General features: G+C 32.9%; 2 protein-coding genes across 2 annotated transcripts; one reads left to right on the top strand and one right to left on the bottom strand.

Annotated features, from left to right (window-relative positions):
- Nucleotides 1-493: 493 nt before the first annotated feature.
- On the bottom strand, nt 494-19,913 carry LOC133322038 (focadhesin). Its single transcript, XM_061531105.1, has 6 exons — nt 19,626-19,913; nt 4,844-5,062; nt 3,748-4,771; nt 3,462-3,676; nt 719-2,453; nt 494-655 (listed from the first exon to the last, which is right to left on the bottom strand). The coding sequence occupies exons 1-6, from the start codon at nt 19,895-19,897 to the stop codon at nt 506-508; spliced, it is 3,615 nt and encodes a 1,204-aa protein (XP_061387089.1). The 5' UTR covers nt 19,898-19,913; the 3' UTR covers nt 494-505.
- Nucleotides 19,914-24,461: 4,548 nt separating this feature from the next.
- On the top strand, nt 24,462-25,407 carry LOC133322040 (tRNA N(3)-methylcytidine methyltransferase METTL6). The gene is made up of 2 exons (XM_061531107.1): nt 24,462-24,611; nt 24,688-25,407. The coding sequence occupies exons 1-2, from the start codon at nt 24,462-24,464 to the stop codon at nt 25,405-25,407; spliced, it is 870 nt and encodes a 289-aa protein (XP_061387091.1).
- The last annotated feature ends 1,346 nt before the right edge of the window (nt 25,408-26,753 follow it).

Raw genomic sequence — 26,753 nt, 5'->3', positions numbered from 1 at the left:
TTCAACATTCCAATAAAAGAAATGCAGAAAAAACACTTTTACTTTATTAATGTGTTAGATTACATTCAAATATGGAATAGGAAAACCCCGCAAACCATGCACTTCATATTTTAACGAAATACAATGAACTCTCCATAATGTGAACCATCAAACTGACATTAAAGTATTGATAACAATCAGGGAATTAGCGGCAAATAAGCTGGTTATATCGAAAATGTGAACAAATTCTAAAATATGAACTAACCCGACATTAATTAGTTCACTGTATTAGATGTGTACATTATCGAGAGTTCACTGTACTTCACAATTATAATTGTTGTATAAATAACTTAACGGTTTTATTTACTGTCAACTGTTATAATTACAAAAATTAACATATAAGCGTACAAAAAATGGCAGTTTCATTAAATGTGCACTTGTGTAAGATGAATTCGTATTTATATATCATTAGAGTATATAATAATATTGACTGAGCAGTACAACACCGACTTCGCACATCCAAAACTCATTTTCGCATGCCAACATATTTTGTCCAAATACCCTTGGCATCAAAGTAAGGCTTGTTGCGGGAACATATAATGGCGTCTTTGAAAATGGAAGTATAAATCTCGGGTATAACTGGGTTCTTGTAGAGATTATAAAGGAACTCATAAATCTGCAAAATGGGAAATATATTAAAAAAATATGTTACAAAATTATAAAACAAAAATTGTCATACCTTCGCTTCTTGATCTTTCCAAAAGATGTGATCACACAAGAATTGCATACTCTCTGGAAATATTTGGAATCTTTCGTTGCGCTGTGTAGCTACAACATCTAAATTACCCAATAGCACAGCACAACCGGATAACACATCCACGGACAGTATGAAAATATCTAATAAATACAAAACCTTTTCCAATTTCTCTTTATTCGATGATTCCGCCAAGAGAGCTTGAATTTGTATAAACATTTCCATTATCCAATTACAGGACTGTTCATCGCTGTTGAAGGCATACAGCACTGAGGTTAAGTGTCTAAAGAAAAACAATTGATCTTCTTTGCGTGTGGCATAGGCATCAATGATGGGATTAAGCCATTTCAGAGGATTATTCAGATTTCCATTATACAATACCAAATACGAACGTATCACTGTTGCCTTTTTCAATTTCCCAATGGGTGTTTCCCACCAGTTGGAAGGCAAAGTGAGACCATCAATGGCATTGTTAGGTAAGACTGCCACAGCTTCAGTATAACGTTGAAATAGTTTCGAATCGATATCCATGGAATCCATATAACGTTCAACAATCAACGTGAATATATCCAACACTTCTGGTATCTCACATTTGCCCATGAAAATATATTTCACACTATCCATAAATTTCTCAAAGAGGCATCCTTCATTAAAACCAGCCAGCTGGGATTCTTTAAAACAGTACACGGCAACTTTTTCTGCAAAATTTTTCAATATGGTCAAACTAACACCATTGGAGATTTCCGGCAATAAAGAGAACAACAGCAACAAATCTTCTTCGAAACAATTTGGTTCGAATTCCATGAGGAAATTCTCCAATAAACGTTTAGCGGTGCCGGAATGTAATAGCTGATTTTTCGCTATAAGGATACAATATTTTCTGGTGTCAAACGACAAATGGAAAAAGGAATGGAGGAAACTCCAATCTACCGGTGGTATGGGCTTAGGGAACTTTTTCGATATAGCTCTCAGAGCATTGGTGACGGCGATGGGTTCAGCAACATGATCTCCATAACGCGATTGATTAACCAAATAACTGACAATTGCACGCAAAGGACTTTGTGGATATAAGCCCTGTAGTTTACGAGGTTCGGGCTTGCCATCTGGCAGACGATAAAGTCCACCACGGAATTCATTTATTTCACCATAAATATAATGAGCAATTAAATCAGCAGCCGCTGCTCCACATTCGGGGCGTATCTTTTGCAACAATTGTACCCATACTTCTCCGGGTATCATTTCCTGCTCGAGATCCACTACTTCTCGACCATTCGGTCCTTTATATTCTCGTGCAACATGTAAATCATGCCTGAATTGTGGTGGTATATGTTTAAGGGTCAATAGTGTACCGATTTCATAGTGTTTAAGGGCTTCCAAAGCTTCACGTATCATCTCCGGATCACTATCAGAACGACTTATGGTTAACCATAATTGATCGAGAGCTTCATCAACCAGTTGTTCAAATTCCAATGTGGGAGTTTGTAGTAATGGAACATGAGCAAAGAATTTGTATAACGACTTCAGAGCCCTGGGTCGTTTTTCATGTCGGAATTTACTACTCAATACACGCCATGTTGAGGTTATATTAACGGTATTACTGTCACACAATGCTACAATAGCATCTAGGGCTAGGGAGGTTGGTAAATCGCCAGCATCATCTGTACAGGTGTTGAGAATATCTGAGAGGTGGGATACCAAATCGGAACCGTGTTGTGTGGGTCTGCGAAACAAAGAGTTTAAATATTATTTTTTATTCTTATGTGTATTAACAACAATGGGAGAAAATCTTCATTAAGAATGGAGACATTTGGTGTTTGCAAGGGGAACTTTAATGTACAGCTTATTAGTCCACCGACATTTAAGAAAAAACAACATACAGTTTAAACGCTGATAGTCTAACTCAGAGACTCACCAAAAAGTGGATTACGTTCACCTCTGTGCTTTTTAGAAATAAATGAAAAACTTTTCTATTCTGAGGTGGTAGATTCATACCAACCCTTTATGATATTATGTATACTCCTCTCAAATTGCTCCCACATAAATTTTCCTACGACTACCTGTCAAAAGTAGTAAAATTTCCCAATAAGCATGGACTTCTCCATTTCAATGACAGTTGAAGGAAAAGGTATTCGAATTTTCTTTGGAAGCTAAGTGTCCTGAACGCGGAGCGGACTATTATACAAATGAGTCAGGAGTCCAAATGCATCCGAAATCATAAACTTGAAATTATTTTGTGATTTTGTGAAATTGGAGTTCTCATTGGAAGCCATGTAACCGATATAACATTTATAGTGAAAAAGGGACGAAAAGGACAAGTTAAAACACAGTAACTGTAACCGACAGATATTTCTGGTTACAAGATGAAGAAAAACGCCATAGAAGCAACACTTGCAATTGCAAACAACGCTAGCGGCATACAGCTCTCTTTATTAAACACGTTAACCTATTCTCTGTGTTAGCGATCCCGGTTCTGCGGCAGGTGTCAGAGGACCTACTTTTGGCAGGCAACTTCAAAATACGATCAAGTGTCAGTGTTTATTAAGTTTGTAATCAAATTTAATATCTGTTCTGATCGCGACAATGTACCATTATAACAGGGGATCTCTAATATATTTATTTTGTTTTTCCTGACTTGCATGCCTTCGTGGAAATATTAATAGACATAGTTGAAACCCCTTCCAAAATGTCTTATTTTTCGTTAAATATCTTGACACTTTAATTTACTTACTTTTCATAGCATATTTCACGAATGGTATATGTTTTTGCCACATCGAATTCCCATTTATTACATTTGACATCTTTGGAAGGCAAGGACAGCAACTTCACCAAAAACGGATAGGTTCGTGATTCCACACGCCAAAGTTTCAAATACAAGTCCATGCTAAAGGTTGGATTATAGCTACACAAATTGCGTATGGTATTCAATATCATGGGTATATTGTCCTAAATAAAATATAAATTATAAATATTAAAAAATGCAAACAATTTCAAAAAAAAATCATACCACAACTTACCTTCGATATGGCAAAATTTGGCAAACCTCTTAAAAGTTCCATTTGCAATTCAGGATTATGTTCACCGGCCAATTTGAAAATATAAGTCATAAGGAAATCATATGCAATATCGCCATTAACTTTTATTATTTCCAAAATAACTTCGTAGATTTTAAACCAACAATCCACGGATGGTTCGCGCGACAGAAATAAGGCACGCAAAAATAAATGTAAACGCTGACAAAATGTCGTGTTCGCCTTAACATTAAGCGTATCGACAAATGTATAAACATCTTTATCTTCTGATTCATCATATGATTCCACCAGTTTGGCCAAATCAAATGCCATTGCTATATCTGGGTGGAAATATCGGATGGTTGCCGTCTCAAAGTTTTTAGTTTGTACAGGTGTGGTGGTGGCTTTACCCTTTATGACATCCAATATTTTACGTACAATTTGATGTGCTATGGCCAGACCATCTGCAGGTATGAATGCAGTCTGAGACATCCACTGGATGATACCATCTAGACACATGTTCAGAATGTATTGATGCCCACAGTTTTCCTGAACCACAATAAAGGAGATGATACGCAGCAGGTCGGGCAAATAGATGGGTGATAGCAAATGTAAACTTTCCGAGAGCAGGACCAACATAACATTATAATGGCTCTGTGAATGTTCGCGTGTCGAGTGCAAAACTCTCAGAGTACAATGTAAACTGGGTCGCGGATCTATACCGAACTTGACCAAATGATTTACAACCAACATTTGAAATACCGATAACTCAATGGATTGTTTGAAATCTTTTTGGCTTAAGAAATGTTCAATGGCTTCGATGAGCAAGGTAGATGTGAACAGGCAATTTTGGGATGTTGTTATTTTACTCCACGACAAGACTTCTTGCATTAAGGTCTTTGCCTCCACATGATGTTTACTCAATGCCAGAAGACCGGTCCATATCGTTTTGGAATCGGATAATGTTTGTGGATTGCACAAAATATATAAATAGACTGGACGCAAATATTCTATGCTATATTCTTTGATCCTATGTCGCAAATATAAAAATTAGCATTAATTTTATTTTTGATTTTAACTGTCAACAAAAATAGCCACTTACTGTTTGTCATGATGATTACAAATGCCATTAATTTTATTCGCTACGTCATTCATGTTAACTCCTGGATTTTGCAGTAAAGTAATCATGGGATGTTGCTGCGTTTTTAGGCCAAATTGTGATTGGAATTTTTCCTTATCCTTTAGCGTGGCAGCCTTACGTTTCAAATTCAGCAGTAGGAGACTGACAATACCCTCTGTAATGGTGGTATATTGAATGGGACTAAAGGTAATAACAATAAGAAAATAATACTCGACATTAATTACAAACCTCATCAAATAGTTAGGTTAGTTTTGGAGTGTGTGGTTTCTGCTAACCTTCACTCAACAGAAAATGCGACAACTTCCTTTGAGAAATAATCAAATTTTGTTTGGTCATTTCTCCAAGCTAAACACAAAGAAATTTCTTTTGTTTTAATGGAAATTACAAAAAATGAAAAACAAACCAACAAAAAATAACCCAAATGAATTGTCGGAAGTATTGTTCAACAAACTTCTAGTCACGAATTTATAATCAAACCAAATATAGCCTAGATTTACTTTCACATGCGAAGATCTCTTACCATACACATAAATCTCTTAGTCAAATGTTCATTTCATGTTTAAATTAAATTTCAAAATTTACTCTTTAACATGCAAGATAATTAAAAAGAAATGTAAGAAAAGTAATAAATTAAAATCAAATAAATACAAAACAAAGGAAAGGTGAGAAATAAATGGATGCCCTGACATGGTTGTGGGTAATCCAAATTATTTTCTTTTTTTTTTTTTTTTTTTGGCATTCCACCATAATAGCATGGTGGATATAATAATTTTGCCATTTCGTTCGTTACTCCTCTTTAAATAAGTTTTTTTGCGGTGCTTAAAGTTCAAACAAATTATGCTATGGTTCTAGTTTTAGGTATAGCCTTAATATATAACGGTATTTTCCGATATTCTGTATTTTAAAGTTTTGTAACAGAATTGAGTTGTTGACTAGTTGTTAACTGATTTAATATTTTTCCAAAATAAGGGGATTTTGAGGGGGAGATAACAAAGCAAATAGACGTATATAGCCTATATTTCCACTAAATATATATATTTAGTACAAATAGCAAGATGTCCCAAGTTTCGAGCAAACTGGATTTTCCATTCGGTTTATATGAAACTAGCAAAATCTTGAATACCGCATAATTTATTGTACTATAATTCCGAAATTCACCTCTATTCTTACATCTAACAGCCTTACCTAAAATTCAACTAGCTCGTTCGACGTTTTTCGCCACAAAAGTAGAACACATGTATTTATACGAATGTTACCGAAATACGTCGACGTACGAATTTTCAAAGTTGAAAAAATTCAACTATGACAGAACGTAGTTTTGTTTTTTTCTTTTTTGGTATTTAAAAACAAAACATAAAGAAATATAATTTTTTTCAATAAGAATATGAAATATTTAAACACATTTCATAATTTCTTAATTTTATTTCGCGATTTTGTTTAGTTCGCTAAGAGAAATGGACTCGACGTATTTGGGTAGTACGGCCGTACAAAACTTTTTGCCATTGTGGGGATGTTGAATATTTTTGTACGCTTCGTTGGATTTTAGGTAACGTTGTAATATGAAGTTTATTAAAATTTAGTACTTTTCATACACATAAGCACTAATTTGCCAAGTCTAAATCTTATTTTCATAATAAAGATTCAAAAGTGATTAGAATTCCAAATATACAGTATTTTTCGGTTAATTGGTTTCCATGCTTAATTGAACCACATGATGGAGCAAAAAATATTTCATAGGAAAATACTCGTAAATTTTCTGGGATAATTAAACCCTGTTAATTGATTTTCCCGCTTAATTGGTTCAAAATTCATGTCATCAAAAATAAATTTCCTTTTACTTTTCACCGGTTAATTGCATAATAATAATTGAAAAATAATCTGTCATTTTTTTATATACATATTTGACATAATTTGTGAAAAAGACTCTACTAATTCAAAACATATGTTTATTGCTTGGGAAAAACTTCGAGAAAGCGTAATTTGTATTTGACATTGGATTTTTTTAAATCATTAGTAGTTCAAATTATACGTGATTACTGTAATTGAACAAACTATTCAATTAAGCGGGTTCGGGTAATTGGTTCCTCGGTTAATTGAACGAAATTTTGATGTGCAATTAACCAAAAAATAATGTATATACTTTACCAAATACCTACATGTTCCACATTTAATTCCATTCAGAACTTTTTGAACACATAAGCACAGATTTTCAATACTACCTCTATATATTAGTCGTACTTCTAATTTCACTAAATTTAGTACCAGTTAGTGCTATGAATTTCTAAAACTACATCAATACTACACTTTAACAGTAATGATAAATCCACCAAAGTTCAAATTGTACCAAATCCAGTACTTTTAATACTCATAAATACGAATTTCTAAAACTTCCTCAATCCGGCTTTCAAATAGATCTATCTGATCACCAGCTCTATCTGTTCACTAAAACCCAAATTGTACCAGATTTGGTACCATTCTGTACTTTTCGTACCCATATTCCAAAACTATCTCAATCCTACACTCCGGCATTAATATTAGCTGCAACTTTCAGGATTCCAGTTCTACCCGTTCCAAACATAAGTTTCCCGTCCTTATCCGTTGTACCAAATTTAGTACCACATTTAATACACATAAATTTTCAAAACGACCTCCATGCCTCAATCCTACACTTCAACAATAATTTTAAATTCAAATTTTAGGATTCCCGCAATGGCCGCTCACACAAAACAAATCGTACCATTTAGTACTTTTTGTCTTTACAAGTACAAAATTCAAATACTATCTTCATTATGTAATTTTAATTCCAAATTTAAGTTTTCCATCTGTATGCGTTCAATCGTATTTATATTGTGCCAAATCTAGTACCATTTAGTACACATAATTACGAATTTTCAAAACTATCTCCATATGTCAATCCTGCACTCCAACAGTAATTTTATTTCAAATTTCAGGATTCCAGCCCCATCCGTTCACCCAAAATCCAAATTGTTTTAAATTTAGTACCATTTAGTACTTTCCGTAACCATAAGTACGAATTTCCTAAAATACCTCAATCCAACATTCATTTTAATTCCCAATTTCAAGGTTCCAGCTTTATCTGTTCACCTAAATCCAACATGTACTAAATGATTCCACATGTACCATTTAGTACTTTTCGTAAGTAAGATTTTGTAAAGCTACATCAATCCTATACTCCAATAGTAGTCCTAATTCCTCGTACCAAATTTAGTACCTTTTATTATTTTTTCATACACATAAGTAGGAATTTCTAAAACAGCTCTTTTATATATTAAGGTATATTTTTTACAAAATCGTTGACCATCTGTGGAGAATTGGTAGAAAATTACGGTCTCCATCTTCGTATTTTTTGACGTAAGTCGTCCCGCTCTAAGTAGCGTATATACATACACTTTGATATGGCTAAAATTTGCCTCATCGAAATATTGGTTTTCCGTTTCAGACAATTTGAAGTCGATTTACAAATGTCCGTCCTTCCGTCTGTATGACCGACTGGTGCGCACGATAAACCTCGAATTTCTTCCAATGGAAATATCGGTCTACTCCTTCTGGTACCTCCCCCACAAATTGGTCCAATCCTTCCGGTACCTCCCTCACAAATGGTCAAACTTGTCAATAATTATAAATGTTTATACAAACAAATAATAAATCCTGTGTGTAATTCCAAAGACCCCCGCAAACCAAAGGTCGACTGACACTTTTTTACTTGTTTTTTAGTTATTTGTAATATTCCAACAATTAGATTTCAACTATCTACCTATTGGTAAGACTTAATAACAAACATTATGACCTACTGTATTATTAATGTTCCTTGAAAGTGTTACATGTTTATAACGGATTATGATTACAAATGGTAATTTTTCATTACACCTCTTGTAAACAGCTAAGAACAGAACAACAAAACGCTGCAACTGCCTGCAAAAAAAAAACTAAAACACAATTGCATATGCAATGGAAGAGAACAATCATGATAAAAGCCACTTTACAGCCAAGGCGATTTCCTTTTCCTCTTGAATAAGTAGTTCCGACTTAGAGTACATCTACATCAACGCTTAATATGCGTTTATTTTTTATTATAGCCCAGTGGTGGCTACCAGTCATATAGCTGGGCTACTGAAAAAAACACTTATTATTATGCAATTAGTTTTTGATTTTTTCTTCTTGCGTTTGTTTTTTTTTTCTATAGTCTGCATATTAGACGTCCAGCTAAGTTGCAAATTGCCATATGAATTCCATTAAAGTTTATACTCAAGGACTCAATTGTAAGTGACGTTTTTTTCTTCATATTCCTTTTGATTTAGTAAGATGTCCTTCAAATTCTGAATGAAAAGAAAAAACAATTCAAGTTCAATGCTAAGCAAGGAACCCACTTTTTTTAATATAAAATACAAATGAAATATTAAAGTGAAATGAAGAATATAATTCAAACGTCTACCAACCACAAAGTCTGTTAAGAAAGTAGTTTAAAACGCATAAAAAGAAACCAAAAACTAAACACAGTTCAAGTGGAATGTGCGACAAAACCCTTGACAGTGGTAAATTATTTTACATGCCACAAATGACCATAAATTATGAATCGCAATATTATTGGTATATTACAACGTTGCCCATAGCCACTGCCGAATACACCCGCCACCACTTTCGAATGGTGGTTGGGGCTTTCCATCAACAACTCAAATAAAAAAACAATAATTTTTATTATACGCCATAAATATTTGATAAATTACTAGCAATTTACAAAACGTTACGGCATACGCCTAGTAGTAAAACATCTTGATGAAGTCGTATAGTGATTTGCTTGGGTTTGCAATTTAACAGTTTATTAACGGCCATGAAGGACACGAAGAAAACAAATTAAGTTAGGGTGGTTAATTGAAAAGAAGGAATATACTGTTAAAAACAGAATTTGGTAAGACCTACTTTTTGGTAAGGATAAGTAAGTTGGTTACGAGCATTCCATGACCCATACATGAATTTAAATGACTTCCAAATGGCAATAGTGTATAAACGATGTATTGTGGATTTGGCATAGACAGAGTAAAGTATACGTTGTTTCGGACATACGTGGGGTATTGCAGATATATAACACTTGAGTAAGATAACAGTGACCCATGCATGGAATTAGTTTACTTCTGGAAGGCAATAGTGGGTTTTGATATACACTATGTATTGTATCTTAGACATAGCAAGGTTGTTTCCATTAGGTCTCACTACCACCCAACATGGTAGTTTGAAAGTGGTTAGAATTAGCACTATATATATATATATATATATTAAGTGAGTGTAATGTGCTATATCCCTTTGTTTTTAGATTGCCACATTTTTATTTTTTATCCGATTAAATTGCAATTTTACACTTAACATGCTACATGTGTTGTATTTCCATGTATCAATTTGAAAATAATATTATTATAACAATTTAAGATATATTAAAAAAAAAATAAAATTCCATTTGGAGAAGCAATTCGAAAGTGTTTGTTTAAGATTAAAGATATTGTTTAAACAATGCGTGCAGATGTGGATAGTAACGTTCAACAGATGAAAGATGTAGTTCAAGTTTGCAATGTCGATGTGAAGAGAATTGAAATGGCACTGCAAGCAGCGGAAATTGAAAACGATATTTTAAGGAGGCGCCTCAATAGGTCTAATATAATTATTAGTGGGTTGCCAGATGGTATAAAAAACCTGAGAGAACCTATTTCGAAGATAGCAGAATGTTGTGGTATTGAACTACATCCTATTGACATTAACCATTGCTGTTACATTTCAAAGGGCAAATCTGTTCTTGTGAAGTTTATTTCGGTGTATGTTAGAGACTGCATTATGGCCAATTATCAGAGACGTCGTGGGCCATTGTGTCTTGCCGACGTTATGAATGTTCCTATTGGAAGTAGAATATTCTTAAATGACCATCATAACAGGTCGGCGTCAAAATTGATGTACATATGTAGAAAGCTATGGAGATCCAAGAAAATACGCAAATTCAAGCTAAAAAGCGAAGATGTTCCAAAGGTCTTGTTGGTACTCCCTGATGGGACGGAGGAGGAATGCGATATTAATCGTTGCATGGGTATGTTGCGTTATGATGCAGATGTAGTTCTGGATTCGCCGCAGAGCCAACCAGATGTTAGTAGCCAAATGTAAGCTGAATTGTTTGGAGTAGTATAATTATTTAATTAATTTTAGAATTTCCTGGTAATTTTTGTTATTGTAATCAAAATGTTTTCCTCTGCTTTAGGGTGTGTTTTTAGTGATAATTCTTTTTTGTCATCTCAGCTATCTAATTTCAAACACAATTTTAATATAGGTCATATTAATGCCAGAAGTTTCAGGTCGCAAAATAGTTCATTTAAGATTCATGAGATTAGAAGCATTCTTGAAGGAAATAATTTAGATGTTTTTGGTGAGCACAAATGCAGTCCAAATTCCTGGTTATGTGTGTCGCAGATCTGATCGCCCGGATGTAAGGGCGGGTGGTGTTGCGTTATATATTTCTGAATCTGTTATTGTTAAGAGGAAATTCGTATGGTGTTGCAGAATATATTTTTTGTTGCATATCTTCCCCATGGAAATATTTGTGTTTTGGAGTAAGAAATTGGTGATATTGTTGTGCGTTATGGTAGATTTCAATAATAATATGTTTGATGTTTCTAAAAGTTTAGTAGTTAGAAATTTTTGTAGTAGATTGAATTTGAGCATTGTGCATAATTGTATTCCTACACATTATGATGTGGCTCATAATTCTAAATCGTTATTAGATTATTTTTTGATATCGTGTCCGAATTTGTTAAAATTTAGTAGTCAATTTGCTTGTCCAGTTGTATCTGATCATGCGTTTATTTTTATGTATCTTGCAATTCGGTGTCGTCGGGAGAAAACATTTTTTGAATTCGTTGATTATGGTGCATTGGACTCTGATGCATTACTTGAAACTGTTAGTCTTTGTTGTTTTGATGATATTTTCGCAACGTCCGATGTGGACGCACAGGTCACAATCTTGAATGAGAATCTTCGCGTTATTCATTCATCTTTTCCTGTTAGGAGGCAGGCCGTTAAGTTAACACTAGAACGCCGAAGGCAGTCATTTTGACCGCTTTCCAATTTCAAGTACAAAAGCAACTGTGCATTTAATGACACTTTTTTTTAAAATATGGTGACTTTTTGTACCTCATAGAATTACGTTTATTATAAAAACTTCACAAAATTTTAAAAAAAAGTCATTAAATGCACAGTTGCTTTTGTACTTGAAATTGGAAAGCGGTCAAAATGACCGCCTTCGGCGTTCTAGTGTTAAGTGATAATGATTTGTACAAGTCCCGTGAAATATGTTATAGTTTGTCTTTAAGGGATCTTGCCTATAAGACATTTTTAATTGACAGAAGTGATGAAAATTGGAAAAAATTTTGCAAATTGCGCATTAAGGCGAAGAATGGGGTTCGTAGAATAAAAATACGCGATGAAGAGACAGATGGTCGAATATTTGGATGAACATTCATTTTTGCACGACAGTCAATATGGAATTCGTTGCGTCTTACGTCTTTGCTTATTGGCCTGACGGATAATATACGGAAAAATGTCAATGCTGGTGGTTGCTGTGTTCTTCTGTCACTTGATCTTGAAAAAGCCTTCGATAGAATTAATCACGCAACATTGATTGAGAAACTTGTCCAAAAATTTAAATTCACGTCTTCTGCCTGTAGGCTTATGTGTTCATATTTGTGTGGTAGGAAGCAATATGTTAGTAGTAGAGGTTGTAGGTCTAGTGTTTTGTCTGTGAGTAGTGGGGTGCCACAAGGTTCGGTCCTTGGTCCCTTGTTATTCATAATGTATATTAATGATCTGTTTAGTTGTATTGGTGGTAGTAATTGCTTAGCTTTTGCATTTGCTAATGATGTTCAGCTTTTGTTTATGGGCGATTTAGTGTTCTTAGATGTTATGCAGAATACTATAAACTTTACCGTTAGTATGTTAGTAGATTGGATGTTTGTTAATGGCTTAAGTGTTAATTCAACCAAAACTAAAGCGATGTATTTTTTTTCCATAATAATATTATAGATGTTGTAAGTAGGTTGAATTGTTTGGGTGTAATGATTGATAAAAGTTTATCTTTGGAGTCGCATGCGAATTCAATTGCATCCAAAGTTAACTTTGTACTTAGAAAGTTATACAGCTTGGATATTGTCCTCCCACGTGTTATTGAAACTCGGGTGGTACATGCGCTTGTAATGCCAATATTTTTGTATGGTATAGAAATCTTTAGTGGTTGTTGTGGTTTTGTTTTGCGTAAATTGCGTTTATTGTTCAATCGAGTTATGCGATACGTGTATTCATTGAACTGGCGTCTGCATGTTTCGTTTTATGTTGAGAATTTTCTAGGTTGTAGTTTTAGTATATTTGTTCATATTCGAAGTCTCTTATGTTTTTATAAGATTTATAAATTGCAGGTTCCGCTAACGGTTGTCAATTTATTTTCTTTTGGAAGATCTGCTAGGAATTGTCAAATTGTTATTCCCAGACTAACATCGATTTTGGAGAGGTCATTTTTTGTAAGAGTAGCGAGGATTTTTAATAGTTTGCCACCATCTCTTAAATTGTTTAATACGTCTTTGTGTTCCTTCAAGAAGAAAATTTATATATATATATACACTAACTCATGATATTTAAATGTCTAATATTTTGTATCCGGTTTGTTTTTCTCATAGCTGAGAATGCATTAAAGTTATTTTAATATCATTATTATATGTATATATATATTTTTTTTAACTTAAAAATTCTTATTTTTTTATGTTTAAATTTTTTATTTGTTTAAATTTTGTTATTCTATTTTTTAAGATTAAATGTAAGTGCTAGTGTAGTTTAGGTTAAGGGGACCCCCCCCCATTCTCGGGGTCAAAATTTTTGTTGATATAATTCGAATCTACACTAATTAAAGAATGTCTCTACAAAATTTCAAGTGAAAATCTCAAGAACTCTTGAAGATATAGCCGATTTATTATGTCAGCATCAAGTGACGGCTGAAGGGTTTCTCAAACTTTAAACGCGTTTTTCTCTAAACATTTTTTTGCGAATGGCGGGCACGATAACTCAAAAACTAATAATCCAATCGGCTCCAAATTTTGCAACGTTTCTCTGGGAGTGTATAGCTCTCGTATGAACTAGGATAAAGCCAATCGGTGAAGATCTTCCTTATTTTTTAATTTGGTTTTTGGTTAAAAATCGGCGATTTTCCAAAAATATTTTTTCAAAGGTCCACCATTTTGTTAATTTTAGAGCGAAGTCAATAATCCTAGTTCATACGAGAGCCAGACATGTACTCTTTCTAACACCGTTGGAATTTTCGGATTCCGATGTTCCAGTGAGGAGTTATCATGCCCGCCATCAAAAATAAGGACTTTTTTTAATTACAAAAAACAACAACAAAACAATAACAAAAATTTTTTTTAAATTATTTTTCTTCTTTTTTAAATCTTCAATTATATATGTGCAAAGTTACAAACCTTAACAAGCATTGGTATTGATTTACCAGCCCATTGAAAATCTTAAAAAATTCAAATCGAGAATGGGGGGGGGGGGGGGTTCCCTTAAGTGGCTTTTGTAACGTAAACGGCTATATTAGCTTGGTTACCAAAAATGAAATAAATTAAATTAAAAGTGATTTTAAAAAAAGTGCAGATAATGTGGTATACCATATGATGTTAATGTGGTACAGTATAATTTTCACTTCCAATGGATATCTTATATAATTCATTGTTTTTAATGAATGTGAATTAGCTCGAGATTTATGTCTGTTAAGATTTTTAACGGATACGTTGAGTGGAACTTTAATTTTATAATAATGTCTACACATGGCAATGTCTGCCCACAGACAACAAAATGTTTTAGAGCCTATATTTAATACACAGCTAGTAAATATATATTTTTTAGAATACATATGTCAGGACCTTATTAGGGACGACAGATATCAAAAGAAAACTCTAAAAAATTCCAAATTTTTGGTAAAGTTATGAGCTAGTCAATATAGAGAAGAGGACAAAAATGGGTACAGTACTAATTTGTGTGTACAGTCTAAAATTTTTAAATCGCTTCGCATTCGAATTGTACGAATTCTGCCATTAGAATTATTTTTGATTCTTGTGAAGAAGAATATATAGAAAAATTTAAAATGATTTTTCCGTCTAATTTGCATTTTTTCTTCTTGCTATTGAACTTTAATTTTCAAGAAAGAATGTACTGTATCTTCCGAATGCAAGGATGTAGCGCCGTCAAATTTTGTTTAAATTCTATTTAGGGCAGTTGCATTAAATCAGTGCACATAATAAAATCGTTCTATGGTCACGGAATAAAATTCGGGCCACAAAGGTTTAAACTCATAGCCTTTGTTTTTCATCCTTGTGATTAATGGTAGGTTCTCGTAGAGGACAAATGTTTCAAACCAATACTTCAGCCAATTCGTTTGAAAAACATACCCATACTCCTCAAAATACCGAAATTTCGGAGTTATTGTTATATGGGGGCTATCCTAAAAAAAGGGTTCGATTTTGATAATTATCCAATCATATCCCAAGATATCAAATAACAGACAATTCGGTTGAAAAACTTGCCAAAAAAACCCAAAATACCGAATATTTGGGTGTACCGTTATATAGGACTATATCAAAACATGAACCTATTAATTTTCAATGTCAAACATCCTAGAGATAATAACAATGTATGTATGTGCAAAATTTAAAAGGATCCGAAATAACCGGATTGTACTACAATACTATAAACGTACTATAATAAAAGTTATTGGAAAAATTAAAAAAAATGTTGTTTGTATTTAAATGCTACATTCAAAAGAATAAATTCTATCCGTAATATTAATAATACTACAAATAATAAGGCATTATTAAAAATTTACACAATTATCAAAATGCAATGCACAGGTGTTTGTTTAATAACATGAAATTTAAATCCAAAGAAAGAAAATGTTGATGTCAAGGATAAACATCAGCATAAATTATTTCAAATTTTCTTTTTACGCCTTTCTGCCACCCTTGATTTCTTTGGTTGCTTTAGCTTATATGACTATAGCTGTTGTTGTTGTTTGAACTTACATACAACTAGCACTAGAAGATTAACAGTTCCATTTCTAATGTTTACAAACCTCTTTGGAAGTTCCTTTATAATTTGTTCGTTTTGTGTTGCTTTTGACATTGTTCTCTTATATTTTTCTTTTATTCTTTTTTACTTGTTTTTGTTTTACCCAATTTTTCATGTCTACGAAAACAACACGAAACTCTTCCTACTTGGGTCATGTTTTATGGCTAGAGTTTCCGTTTCTAACTACTTGGCATACCTTGACCAACAATGGTCGTTGGCTTTTCTCATGTTAATTGTTTATGTATAGGTGTGAATGTGTGCATGAATGGTGAGTTGAGCGTGTGTTCAAAAGCTTCAATTGGCTTAGGTTTACAGGACATACGTCGCTACATTTAGGGGCACTCATACACATAAGTAGGTCGTTAAGTACACCAATTGAAATTAGATTTGCAATATATTTCAAATCCAACGTATATAACGAAAAAATATACATATCTCAATAACTTGCTGTATGCTTAAGCGTTCATGCTGAAATATGTATGCGTATAGACAATTTTTTGGAGTAGACAATTTTAATATTAGCATACTAAACAAATTGTTGCAACTTTTAAATTGTACTAAGTCACTCACGAATGCCTAAAATAAAGCAGCTAAATGGGCTGGCTAAAGCATGAATCTATATTTAGTAGTTTTTGTATGGAAGCCTTATCTACCCATAGATTATAGGAAATACCATATTTCATTGCGATTGGAAAATGGACTACAGGATCACAAAAGGTAAAATTGTAAAAAAAACTAAAAAATTGCATCTGAATAAATGGAAAAACTCCGTAGAAAATGTGAAGTATTTTATATTCTAAATAGTACGAATAATATTATATATACGGAATTATGTTGGTCTATAAAATATAGTGTCTATAGTGAATGATTTAAATGATATTGGACGAGCAATACCTACATCGGAAATTGTAGCGTCAACGTTGCACCTATTTTTTTAAACGAGTATTAATAATATTACATTAGAATCATCTATGAGGATTTATTTGACATATGTGTAAAGGAATTGACAATTTATATCTACTGGATTTAATAAATGTGGTACAATGTAAACGTTCTATAAGTAATGTGTTCATATAATACTCATTAAAAAATTCTCAAATATTAGTCCTTAAAAATTACATTCTTTAAAAAATTTGCAATGACTAGCCCTTGAAAAAATGCTAAACAATGCGTAAATGAATTTCTTGGAGAACACCCGAAGTAACGTCAATGGATTTGGAGAGGTTATAATCGAGCAAAAATATTCCTGATCTATTTCGCAAATAAGATGACATTCATTTAACTAAATTTATACTGAAGCCAATTTTATTAAATTTTTGTATTAAAAGTTCATGGTTAACCTTGTCAAAAGCTTTATTGTATCGGTTTGATTATGCTGAATAAAACCTTTTATAACGGTTGAAGAAAATTGTGGTTGAGAGGCCACTACGAAAACCATGTTGATATGGACTTAAGATTGGCTGAATTTTATGAGAAATTACATCAGTAATAAATTTTTCGAATTCGAATAATTCGAGACATTAGTTAAGCTAATACGGAATTTACATTAGAATTTTTTACCGGGTTAACCTACTTTATGAGAATTAATTTGGCATATATTCAAAGGAATTGAAAATTTAAACCCACTGGGTTAACCAAATCCGGTTCAATGTAAACGACCTTTCACAGACTTGTATAAGGAAATTATTTCTTCCAGAAGGTAGGAAACGACTAAATTTCAGGGAATAATTAAACAACAGCGTTAAAGGGATAGTCAATGTATCTGAACAATACTTTAGGATTATGCTATGAATGCCATCGGGACGGTAGATTTTTACAAACATATTGATTTTGTAAAAAGGCATATTTTATCTATCGTAGATGATTTATAACTATATGTAAAAACTGACGTATATTTAGACCTTGCAACAAGTAAAAACGTTTTTAAGTTCGGCCCACCGAACTTTTTATAACCCCCACTATGTGATGTCGCGCCATTTTTATGAAGAGTATGTCATTGTAAATTGTCTAGACGCCAAGAGTGAAAATCGAATCTATGTACTTTAAAATTGCAAAGATTAAGCGGAACTATGTATATATAGAGTAACATTAAACTATGAATGAATATTTTGTGGCAAGAAGTATTTTCTTTACTAAGAATGAACTCGTGCAAAATTATATTATTTTCGGTTGGAAATGCGGCTTCAAGTATCCGACGAATATTTCGAGGTGTTACAAACGGAATAATAAATACTACGCAGGTCCTTGAAATATTTACGCTTATTGGCACATGAACTATTTTATAAAATTCTATGCCATTTCAAGTATTTTTTACAAATCCACGCTTGTAGTTTTTTTGAAACATTCATTATTGGTCTACGCTTATTGGCCATTGATCTATTTTTAAAATCCACGCTTATTTGTACTAGAAATAGTACTTAAAATTCCACTTTTTTGTCTAGAAATAAAAAATGATAATAAATTAAAATTTTGAAAAAGGCACACTAATTGGTCCTGTAAATATCATTTACAAAATTCTTCAATTCTTATACCCGGAAATAGCTTTACAATGATATTCATAAAAACTCCTTTCATTCAAAACTTATGAAAATAAGTTTTTGGAATCGCTCATGGCCCTTTGGGCTAGGTTCTTGTTTATGAAATAAATTGAATTGATTTGAATGGAAATACTATAGATTAAATTTGATTTAAGGGGACCCCCCCCCCCCCATTTTCGGGGTCAAAATTTTTTTTTATTTAATTCGAATCTACACTAATTCAAGAAAGTCTCTACAAAATTTCAAGTGAAAATCTCAAGAACTCTTGAAAATATAGCCGATTTATTGTATCACCATCAAGTGAGGGCTAAAGGGCTTCTCAAACTTTAAACGCGTTTTTCTCTTTTGCGAATGGCGGGCACGATAACTCAAAAACGAATAACCCAATCGATTCCAAATTTTTACACGTTTCTCTGTGAGTGTATAGCTATCGTATGAACTAGGATAAAGCCAATCGGTGAAGATCTTCCTTATTTTTTAACTTGGTTTTTGGTAAAAAAAATCGGCGATTTTCGAAAAATATTTTTGTTTAAGGTCCGCCATTTTGTTAATTTTAGAGCGAAGTCAATAATCCTAGTTCATACGAGAGCCAGACATGTCTCTTTCTAACACCGTTGAAATTTTCGGATTCCGATGTTCCAATGGGGAGTTATCATGCCCACCATCAAAAATAAGCACTTTTCTTTAATTACAAAAAACAACAACAAAACAATAACAAAAATTTTTTGTAAATTATTTTTCTCAAATATATATGTATGTACAAAGTTACAAACCTTAACAAGCATTGGTATTCATTTACCAGCCCATTTAAAATCTTAAAAATAAAAAAACGAAAAAGGGGGTGGGGGGGGGGGGGGGGTGTTCCCTTAAATAGTTATAATTTTAAATAATTATATTTTTATTTCTATAACAATTTTTTTCTATATTTATCTAATTCAAATTTGGAATCTCATACAAATTTCGTCCTATATTTCCGAGAGAACACCAACAATTACATTTTAGTCAATAATTTCCTTAAACCATAATAAAAGACCATAAGTACTCACCTGGAATTAGGCAACATTGATAACAGCATGGGCAAAACATTATTGGCCTCCAAGACACCGTCTTCCACCAAACGTACAAACGTCTGACAGCTCATCAAGCCAAGTTGTACATTTTCCGCTTTGCATTGTGATTTCAAAAATTCAATTTCTTTTATATTATGCTCGGCAATTTTTTTCTCGCGACTTTCAACTATTTTACGAAATATTTTTTCCAAACATGCCGAAATTTTCACCACAGACGTGGTTGGGGTTATCGACTTAAATTCCTCCATGGCAAGTTAAATGCCCTAAAATGCACAGATAACAATAAAGGCGAAGAATAATCAATAATCAACCGGACGTACTATGTTCTAATTGCAAGTTTTGTTTTTAATTTGAAATTATATTTTGCTATTTTTATTTTTTTTAATATCCAATTGCAATTTTATTGAAATATTTACTTTTTGCGTTTTGTGGTTATTTAATTTTTTACAATCGAATGAATATTGGTTTACACTTGGGTTCCTTGTTTTGATTTTATTTAAGCTTTAGCACAATCACTTCCTTCTACATATACCTTCCTTTACTGCCGTAGTGTCCTGCCGTGACCCTTTCACGATGTTCTCACTTGTACGTTCACACTTGCAATGAATGACATGGACTCTATGGACTCCCAATATTGGCTACCACTTACCACTGAAGTTAGCTGGCTAACAATGTAAAGCGCAAGTCGCAAATCCAACTTTATCACGAAAATTGAAAATTGCAGATTGGTAGTTACAACTCCAAAAATGCCGCAAATGCAACAGTTTGTTTTCCTCCGGATTAGTGTTGTGCGGTTCACGAATGAGCGATTCACTAAAACGAGCAACAGAACTAGGGTAGTAAACTCATTCTAGTTTTAGTTCATTAATGGGCGAACGAACAATGTAGTTTGCGGCGAATATTTTTCTGGAAAAAATACGCAGCGTGTTACAAAAGAGAAGAAAAACAAACAGGAAAAATGTGTATTATGGTGTTTACTATCGCATGTGGAGCAAAAATGTATAACCCCTTTGAGCGCCGATTTCTTTCTACTAGATCTTGACATATTTCACATCTTGGTAGACGAAAACCTTGTTTACAATACATGGTATAATAATAAAAGGTAACAGCAAATGTTGTTGTACAAAAAACGATACAACAACCACATGGAAATTGTTGTTGTAAGTTCTACTAGTGTCAACTCATTTGACAGAAAAATGTAAACAAACAAACAAATTATCATCAAATTATTTTTATTTTGAAAAATGGAATATTTTCGAATCCTCAAAATAAAAATTGAAAAACATGAATGAAAATCTATCAAATTTATATTTCTATCGCTTCCACATCTTTCCTTTAATTGAGCCATTGCCATATATGTGTGTAACACATATGACAATGCTGGGAATAGCAAGTAATTCCTTCAAGAAAGATTTGCTTCCTCAAACTTTCCCAGCAGGCAGATTGAGTAAATTGAATACGGGAGCACATTAATAAAGAACAATTTCAAATTGTATGCGTTCCCAATTTTCCCGTTGGGTGATTTTTAAAAACATAATTTGTCAAATTTATATTGACACTAGTATTACGTTGGAATCAAATCAGCTGGGATTTGCTGTTACCTTTTATAATTGTACCATGTTTACAATATAGGACCATGTTTAGACTTAGCCTACAAATTTAAGTTATTTTCATAGCCCTAGGTGCACTTGCCAACCGAATAGTAATTTGACAATACGGATTCCAGAACATTCTAAAATTGATATAAATGCGTGATGGTGCCTACACCTCCTCTTTTTTAAGAGAAATTATCTATTGTTTTTTCATAGATGGTCTGTTCCCGTACTGCAAGAATCTACTATTTTTTACTCCGATAACACTTTGTTCCTTTATGATATCGAAGAAAATAGTAAAATCGAGTAGATTCTTGCAGTACGGAAACAGACCAAGAATGTAGTTGTTTTTTTCCGAGTGTGGGCAACTACCCGAAGCCTCAACCCATTTTTATAACCTCCAACGTAGTATGGAGGGTATATCATCACGGTCCACTATTTCTTATAGACCCCATATAACGGTAACTCCCAATTTTCAGTTTTTGCGGGGTTTTGATCCAATTTTTCCACCGACTTGGCTGTAGTTTTGTATTTTAAGTTCCTAACAGCTTCCAAATCTCTCCCCAAAAAAATTATATATAAGTCAATTTTTTTTCGGGTAGCCCCGATATAGGGGTACCCTCCAATTTTCGGTATTTTGGGGTTCTTAAGCGCGTTCATCAACAGAATTCGCTGTCAGTTTCGTATATGGCAACAAATCTCCCTACCAAAAATTATAAATATTCGCCCCCTTTTTAGGGGTAGAGCCCATATATATACCCAACATCGTATGGAATTGTAAGACGATTTAGTCGATTTATCCATCTGTTGCAATCATTCTTCCTTTGGAGGATATCGAGATAAAAAAAATTATAAATATATCGGCCCTCATTTAGACATAGACCCTATATAAAACCAATCGGCTTAAATTTGGGTATTGGGTGGACTATTTACCTAAAATCGGACGAAGCTATATATGGGAGCTTTATATAAATCTGAACCAATTTTCAATTGGGGTTGGCCTAAGGCCAAATAAATGAGCTGTGCCAAATTTATCCAATTTGGATCATAAATGCGACCTGGACTAAGAAAGTAATTATATGCATTTTCTCAACAGGAAACATGTGCCTATCTCGTTTCCTTTTGTCTGTAACAAACATATGCACAAATAACAAATACCCTGTACCACAGTGTGATGATAATTATTAGTATTAGCTTTGAAATTGAGCTATATCGGTCCTTAATTAAGCCTTCATATTATAAAAACGCCAAAATATTCGCTAATTCTTACACAATGTTGTCAATATTGGTCCCGCTTTAAGTATGCCTCATATAACTTTGCCCTCTAAATTGCAGTATTTTGAGGATTTTATACAAATATTTCACACTGCTATGCATTCATAATATAGGGTTTTAAACGGCATATACATTAGAATTTTTTTCGGGTTAACCTACTTTGTGAGGATTTATTTGGTATATATGCAAAGGAATTGCCAATTGAAACCCACTGGGTAACGAAATTCGGTTAAATGTAAACGTACTGTTAAGTTTTTAGGAAAAAACCCCCATTAAAATTGCTGAAATTTGTATTTGGTCTACATTATGGTTTGCAACAATCGATTGGTAGAATTGTCGTTATAGGTCCACTGTTTGGTATGTTCTCCATATTTTCATTTCACGAAACTATCAGTATTCCTATGGTGGAGCTCAGTGTCCACAATTGAGATGAAAGAGGGACCAAGATACGACAGGGCTTTGCCATGTTAAAGCCAAGCAGAGTGCACTTGTTCTAGTTGGTATTTTGTGATAAAAATGTTGCCAGCAAGAGAAGACTTAAGCATGCAATCGCCTGCCAGTTAACCTTATGAATAAGCATGCAATCGCCTGCCAGTTAACCTTATGAATAAACCTTTCAGGATAATTCAAATCATGGCCTACTTAAGGTCGGCGAAGTAAGCGAATTCATAGAAAATACTTAGTCTGCTTTTCCACAGGCAGATTTGGCAAAGAAAAATTTGCTAAGTCTGCTTTTCCACAGGCAAATTTTTATTTGGCAAATACTGAGTTTGTAGGCGAGAGGGGTGCGAGGAAGAAAAACAAAAATTTGCCTGTTCAGAATTTGCGTACACGCAAATTTTGCTTTGCTCTGTTCGCTGAAAACAAGTTTTTTGACATTTCCTTTTGAACCTATTCGCTTTACTGACACACAGCCGGCTTTTGTTTACAAACCTGTTGCTTTAATTTGTGCAAGTGAAATTTAATTTTTATTTTTTGCAATTTCCATAATAAAATAAATAAAAAATCTTTAAAATGCAAACGATTTTGACGTTTTTTTTCTTTCTTTTGTATTTTGATTCGCAAATTTGGCAAAGAAAAATTTGCTAATGGAAAAACAAGCGAAAATTTCAAAAGAGAAAACAAAAAATTTGCCAAATAAAAATCTGCCTGTGAAAAAGCGGACTAATGGAAAAGCAAGCGAAAATTTCAAAAGAGAAAACAAAAAATTTGCCGAATAAAAATCTGCCTGTGGAAAAGCAGACTATGTATGTATGTATTTATAGGTTTCAAAATATGATTTGACAGCAAACTTTATACTCACCTGTGCTTACTGGCCGACCTTATATAGGCCTTGATTCAAATCAAGGTAGATATACAAGGTAGCCGCATCGGCGAATTTCTACAACAAACATCGGTTGTTGTATTTTGATATGTCAAAAATATTTTGCGAAAACAAACAGATTGGCAAGATTTTTTTACACAAATTCTTGTAGAAAATGTTAATAAAAGTATTGCCAATAAAGCTCTTCGAAATTCGGAGATTTTCATTCATAATTTTGTTTTTTAATTTTTTGGTTCAACATTACAACAACATTTTTGACATTTATTTGTCCAACAGCTGGGCCGATGCGGCTACCTTATTAAATATACCTTGATTCAAATTATAGAAGTTCGTAATACGGCGAATTTGCAGGCCATGTAGATGGCCATTTTCGATCTACAGAAACATTTACATTTAAATCGACTTACGTATGCCTAATAAAAACGTGTTGTTATTGTTTGTCTCTTCCCATTCGTAAACATGAGGCATTTTCATTTCGTTTGTTTTTCTCTCTAATTCGTAACAATATGAATTTCCATTTTTGTTGATTTTTCCGCTTACACTGTTCCATTTTGGCCATGCGTTCATTTCAGTGAATCTTTCAGTTGAATGGAACCATACCAGTCGTGGAATAAAGGTGAAATGGAGGAGAGCTCAGGAATTGACGGCCAATTTATAGATGATGTATTTACATCGGCAGAGAAGGCTCTTACTGATGACGAGAAACAGAAATTGGAAGAACAGAACAAGCGTTTAATACCTGAGTTTAAGGCACGACAATTGGAAGCCCAGGTAATTCTCATAGATTTCCTGTGTGTTTCCCGTGCACATGTTTTAATCAAAATGTCTTTTAATACCATTTCGTTAGGCTCAAAAGCACTGGGATCTGTTTTATAAACGCAACGAGACTAGATTCTTCAAGGATCGTCGATGGACCACAAGGGAATTCCAAGAATTAATTCATGACTATCCCACACTTCCATCCGGCGAGGGAAATGAAACTAGGAAACTTTTGGAAGTGGGCTGTGGAGTTGGCAATTTTGTGTTTCCTCTAATGGAAGAATTGGAATCGTTGGGACAGACAAATAACTATTTCTATGCCTGCGACTTTTCACCTCGTGCTGTTGAATTTGTTCGTTCGAATCCCAAGTATAATGAAGATCGAATAAAGGCATTCCAGTGTGATATTACAACAAATACAATTCATGATAATATTCCCGCTGAAAGTATAGATATCATTTCCATGATATTTGTTTTATCCGCCATTTCACCGTGCAAATTTGATATTGTTATCAAAAATCTACATACAATACTAAAACCCGGTGGTATAGTACTATTTAGAGATTATGGTCGTTATGATATGGCACAATTGCGTTTTAAATCCGGTCGTAAAATATCGGATAACTTCTATATGCGTCAAGACGGTACACGGAGCTATTACTTTGCCGAAGAGGAATTATCGAAATTGTTTAAAGAGAACGGTTTTGAAATCATAATAAATTCGTACGTCCATCGACGTACACTTAATATAAAGGAGGGTATTGATGTACCCCGAATTTTTTTGCAGGGTAAATTTCGTAAATTATAGTGTAACCACAAAATGCTAATAAAACGGACTCGATATTTTTATTTGAATATATAGTTTTCTCTCTTTATTGTTTACTTTTTAGTAGATTAAATTTTTTTCATTTTTTAATTTAATTGATAATATGTAACATGATTTTGGTGTAATTGTAATTAACATTTCAATAAATACATTTATGATTTTCATTTATTTTTATTTAGTCGGCATTAAATTACAGAATATGTATTATTTTTATAATATATGTGTTATTTTTTGTTATTATATATAATTGTTTTGAATTATGCACACGTTTATATAGATATTTTTCTTGTCTTTTATTGTGTTAATTGTTCTGTATTTAGTTAATGCTCGAAAACATAATACTATAACTACAATAACTTGCTATAGTAAAATTAATTAACAATTGTAATACATATTCACAAATGTAAATTTATAATAAATATTTATATATTCAAGTAATCCTTTCGTTTTATTTTTGGGCAAATAGATAAATAAAAAAATGATTTTCTAATTTAAATGTTATCGAGAATAATTTGTTTACAATCGGAAAAAACACATTAGTCATAAATATTCACGATATTAAATCTGTTAATATTCGTTTTAATAATAAATGATTTCGGCACAATAATATAAAAATGAAGTATTGTGAATGTGTTTGTTTAGACATTTTTTGTTCTTGTCAAATTAAAAAAAAATCGCAACAATGAAAAGCATTTTTAACAAATGTATTCGGAATTATTACTTATATACCTTTGTTAATTTTTTTCCAGAGAAATATTAAAGGAATTAAAGAAATGCCCATAAGAGAATTAGGTACCTTATAAAATAGTTTTTGTGGATAATCCAGAATGGTCAGATTATTTTTTTTACATTTTAAATTGTACGCATATAGAAGTTAAATTTAAATTGTGTCTACGCTTCAATCATATATTTTAAATGTGGGCGAATTCTGTTTGAAATTGTGTTATTTCAACCAGAAATATATTAGATCTACTTCCTAAAAATTCAATCATGTAGACTTCCATTATTTTTTCAAAAATACACTGTAAAATAACGTTCGATCAGCACCAAACAGAAAAAGTTACAATATGATAAACATATTTCAACATCTTGTGTAAATCAAATATGATTTAAAAAGGAGATCCCAAATAACAATACTAAAAGACCCTCTTCCCTTATAATTTTAATGAAAGCGCCGAATTCGTACATGTCCCCTATTTCATACTTTAACACATGGCAATATGTGGGGTGGTGTCTTATTATCATGATAAATAATAATATCTTCATTGATTTAAAACTAGGCTAAATTCGATAGTCTTTGAAATATTTCGTATTGAAATTACATGTGG

This window comes from Musca vetustissima, unplaced genomic scaffold (assembly GCF_032173495.1).
Source record: "Musca vetustissima isolate MV318-11 ecotype Yass unplaced genomic scaffold, APGP_CSIRO_Mvet_v1 utg33717, whole genome shotgun sequence".
NCBI classification, from domain to species: domain Eukaryota; kingdom Metazoa; phylum Arthropoda; class Insecta; order Diptera; family Muscidae; genus Musca; species Musca vetustissima.
Note: the sequence above shows the minus strand (reverse complement) of the source record. Positions and strands in the feature narration are given on the sequence as shown.

Coding starts and splice junctions, on each gene's coding strand:
- LOC133322038 (XM_061531105.1), bottom strand. CDS start 19,897: ATGGAGGAATTTAAGTCGATAACCCCAACCACGTCTGTGGTGAAAATT. Junction 5,063..19,625: donor TCAATGTTGCCTAATTCCAG/GTGAGTACTTAT, acceptor TATTACCTTTAG/TCCCATTCAATATACCACCA. Junction 4,772..4,843: donor TGTAATCATCATGACAAACA/GTAAGTGGCTAT, acceptor TTTGCGACATAG/GATCAAAGAATATAGCATAG.
- LOC133322040 (XM_061531107.1), top strand. CDS start 24,462: ATGGAGGAGAGCTCAGGAATTGACGGCCAATTTATAGATGATGTATTT. Junction 24,612..24,687: donor CACGACAATTGGAAGCCCAG/GTAATTCTCATA, acceptor CCATTTCGTTAG/GCTCAAAAGCACTGGGATCT.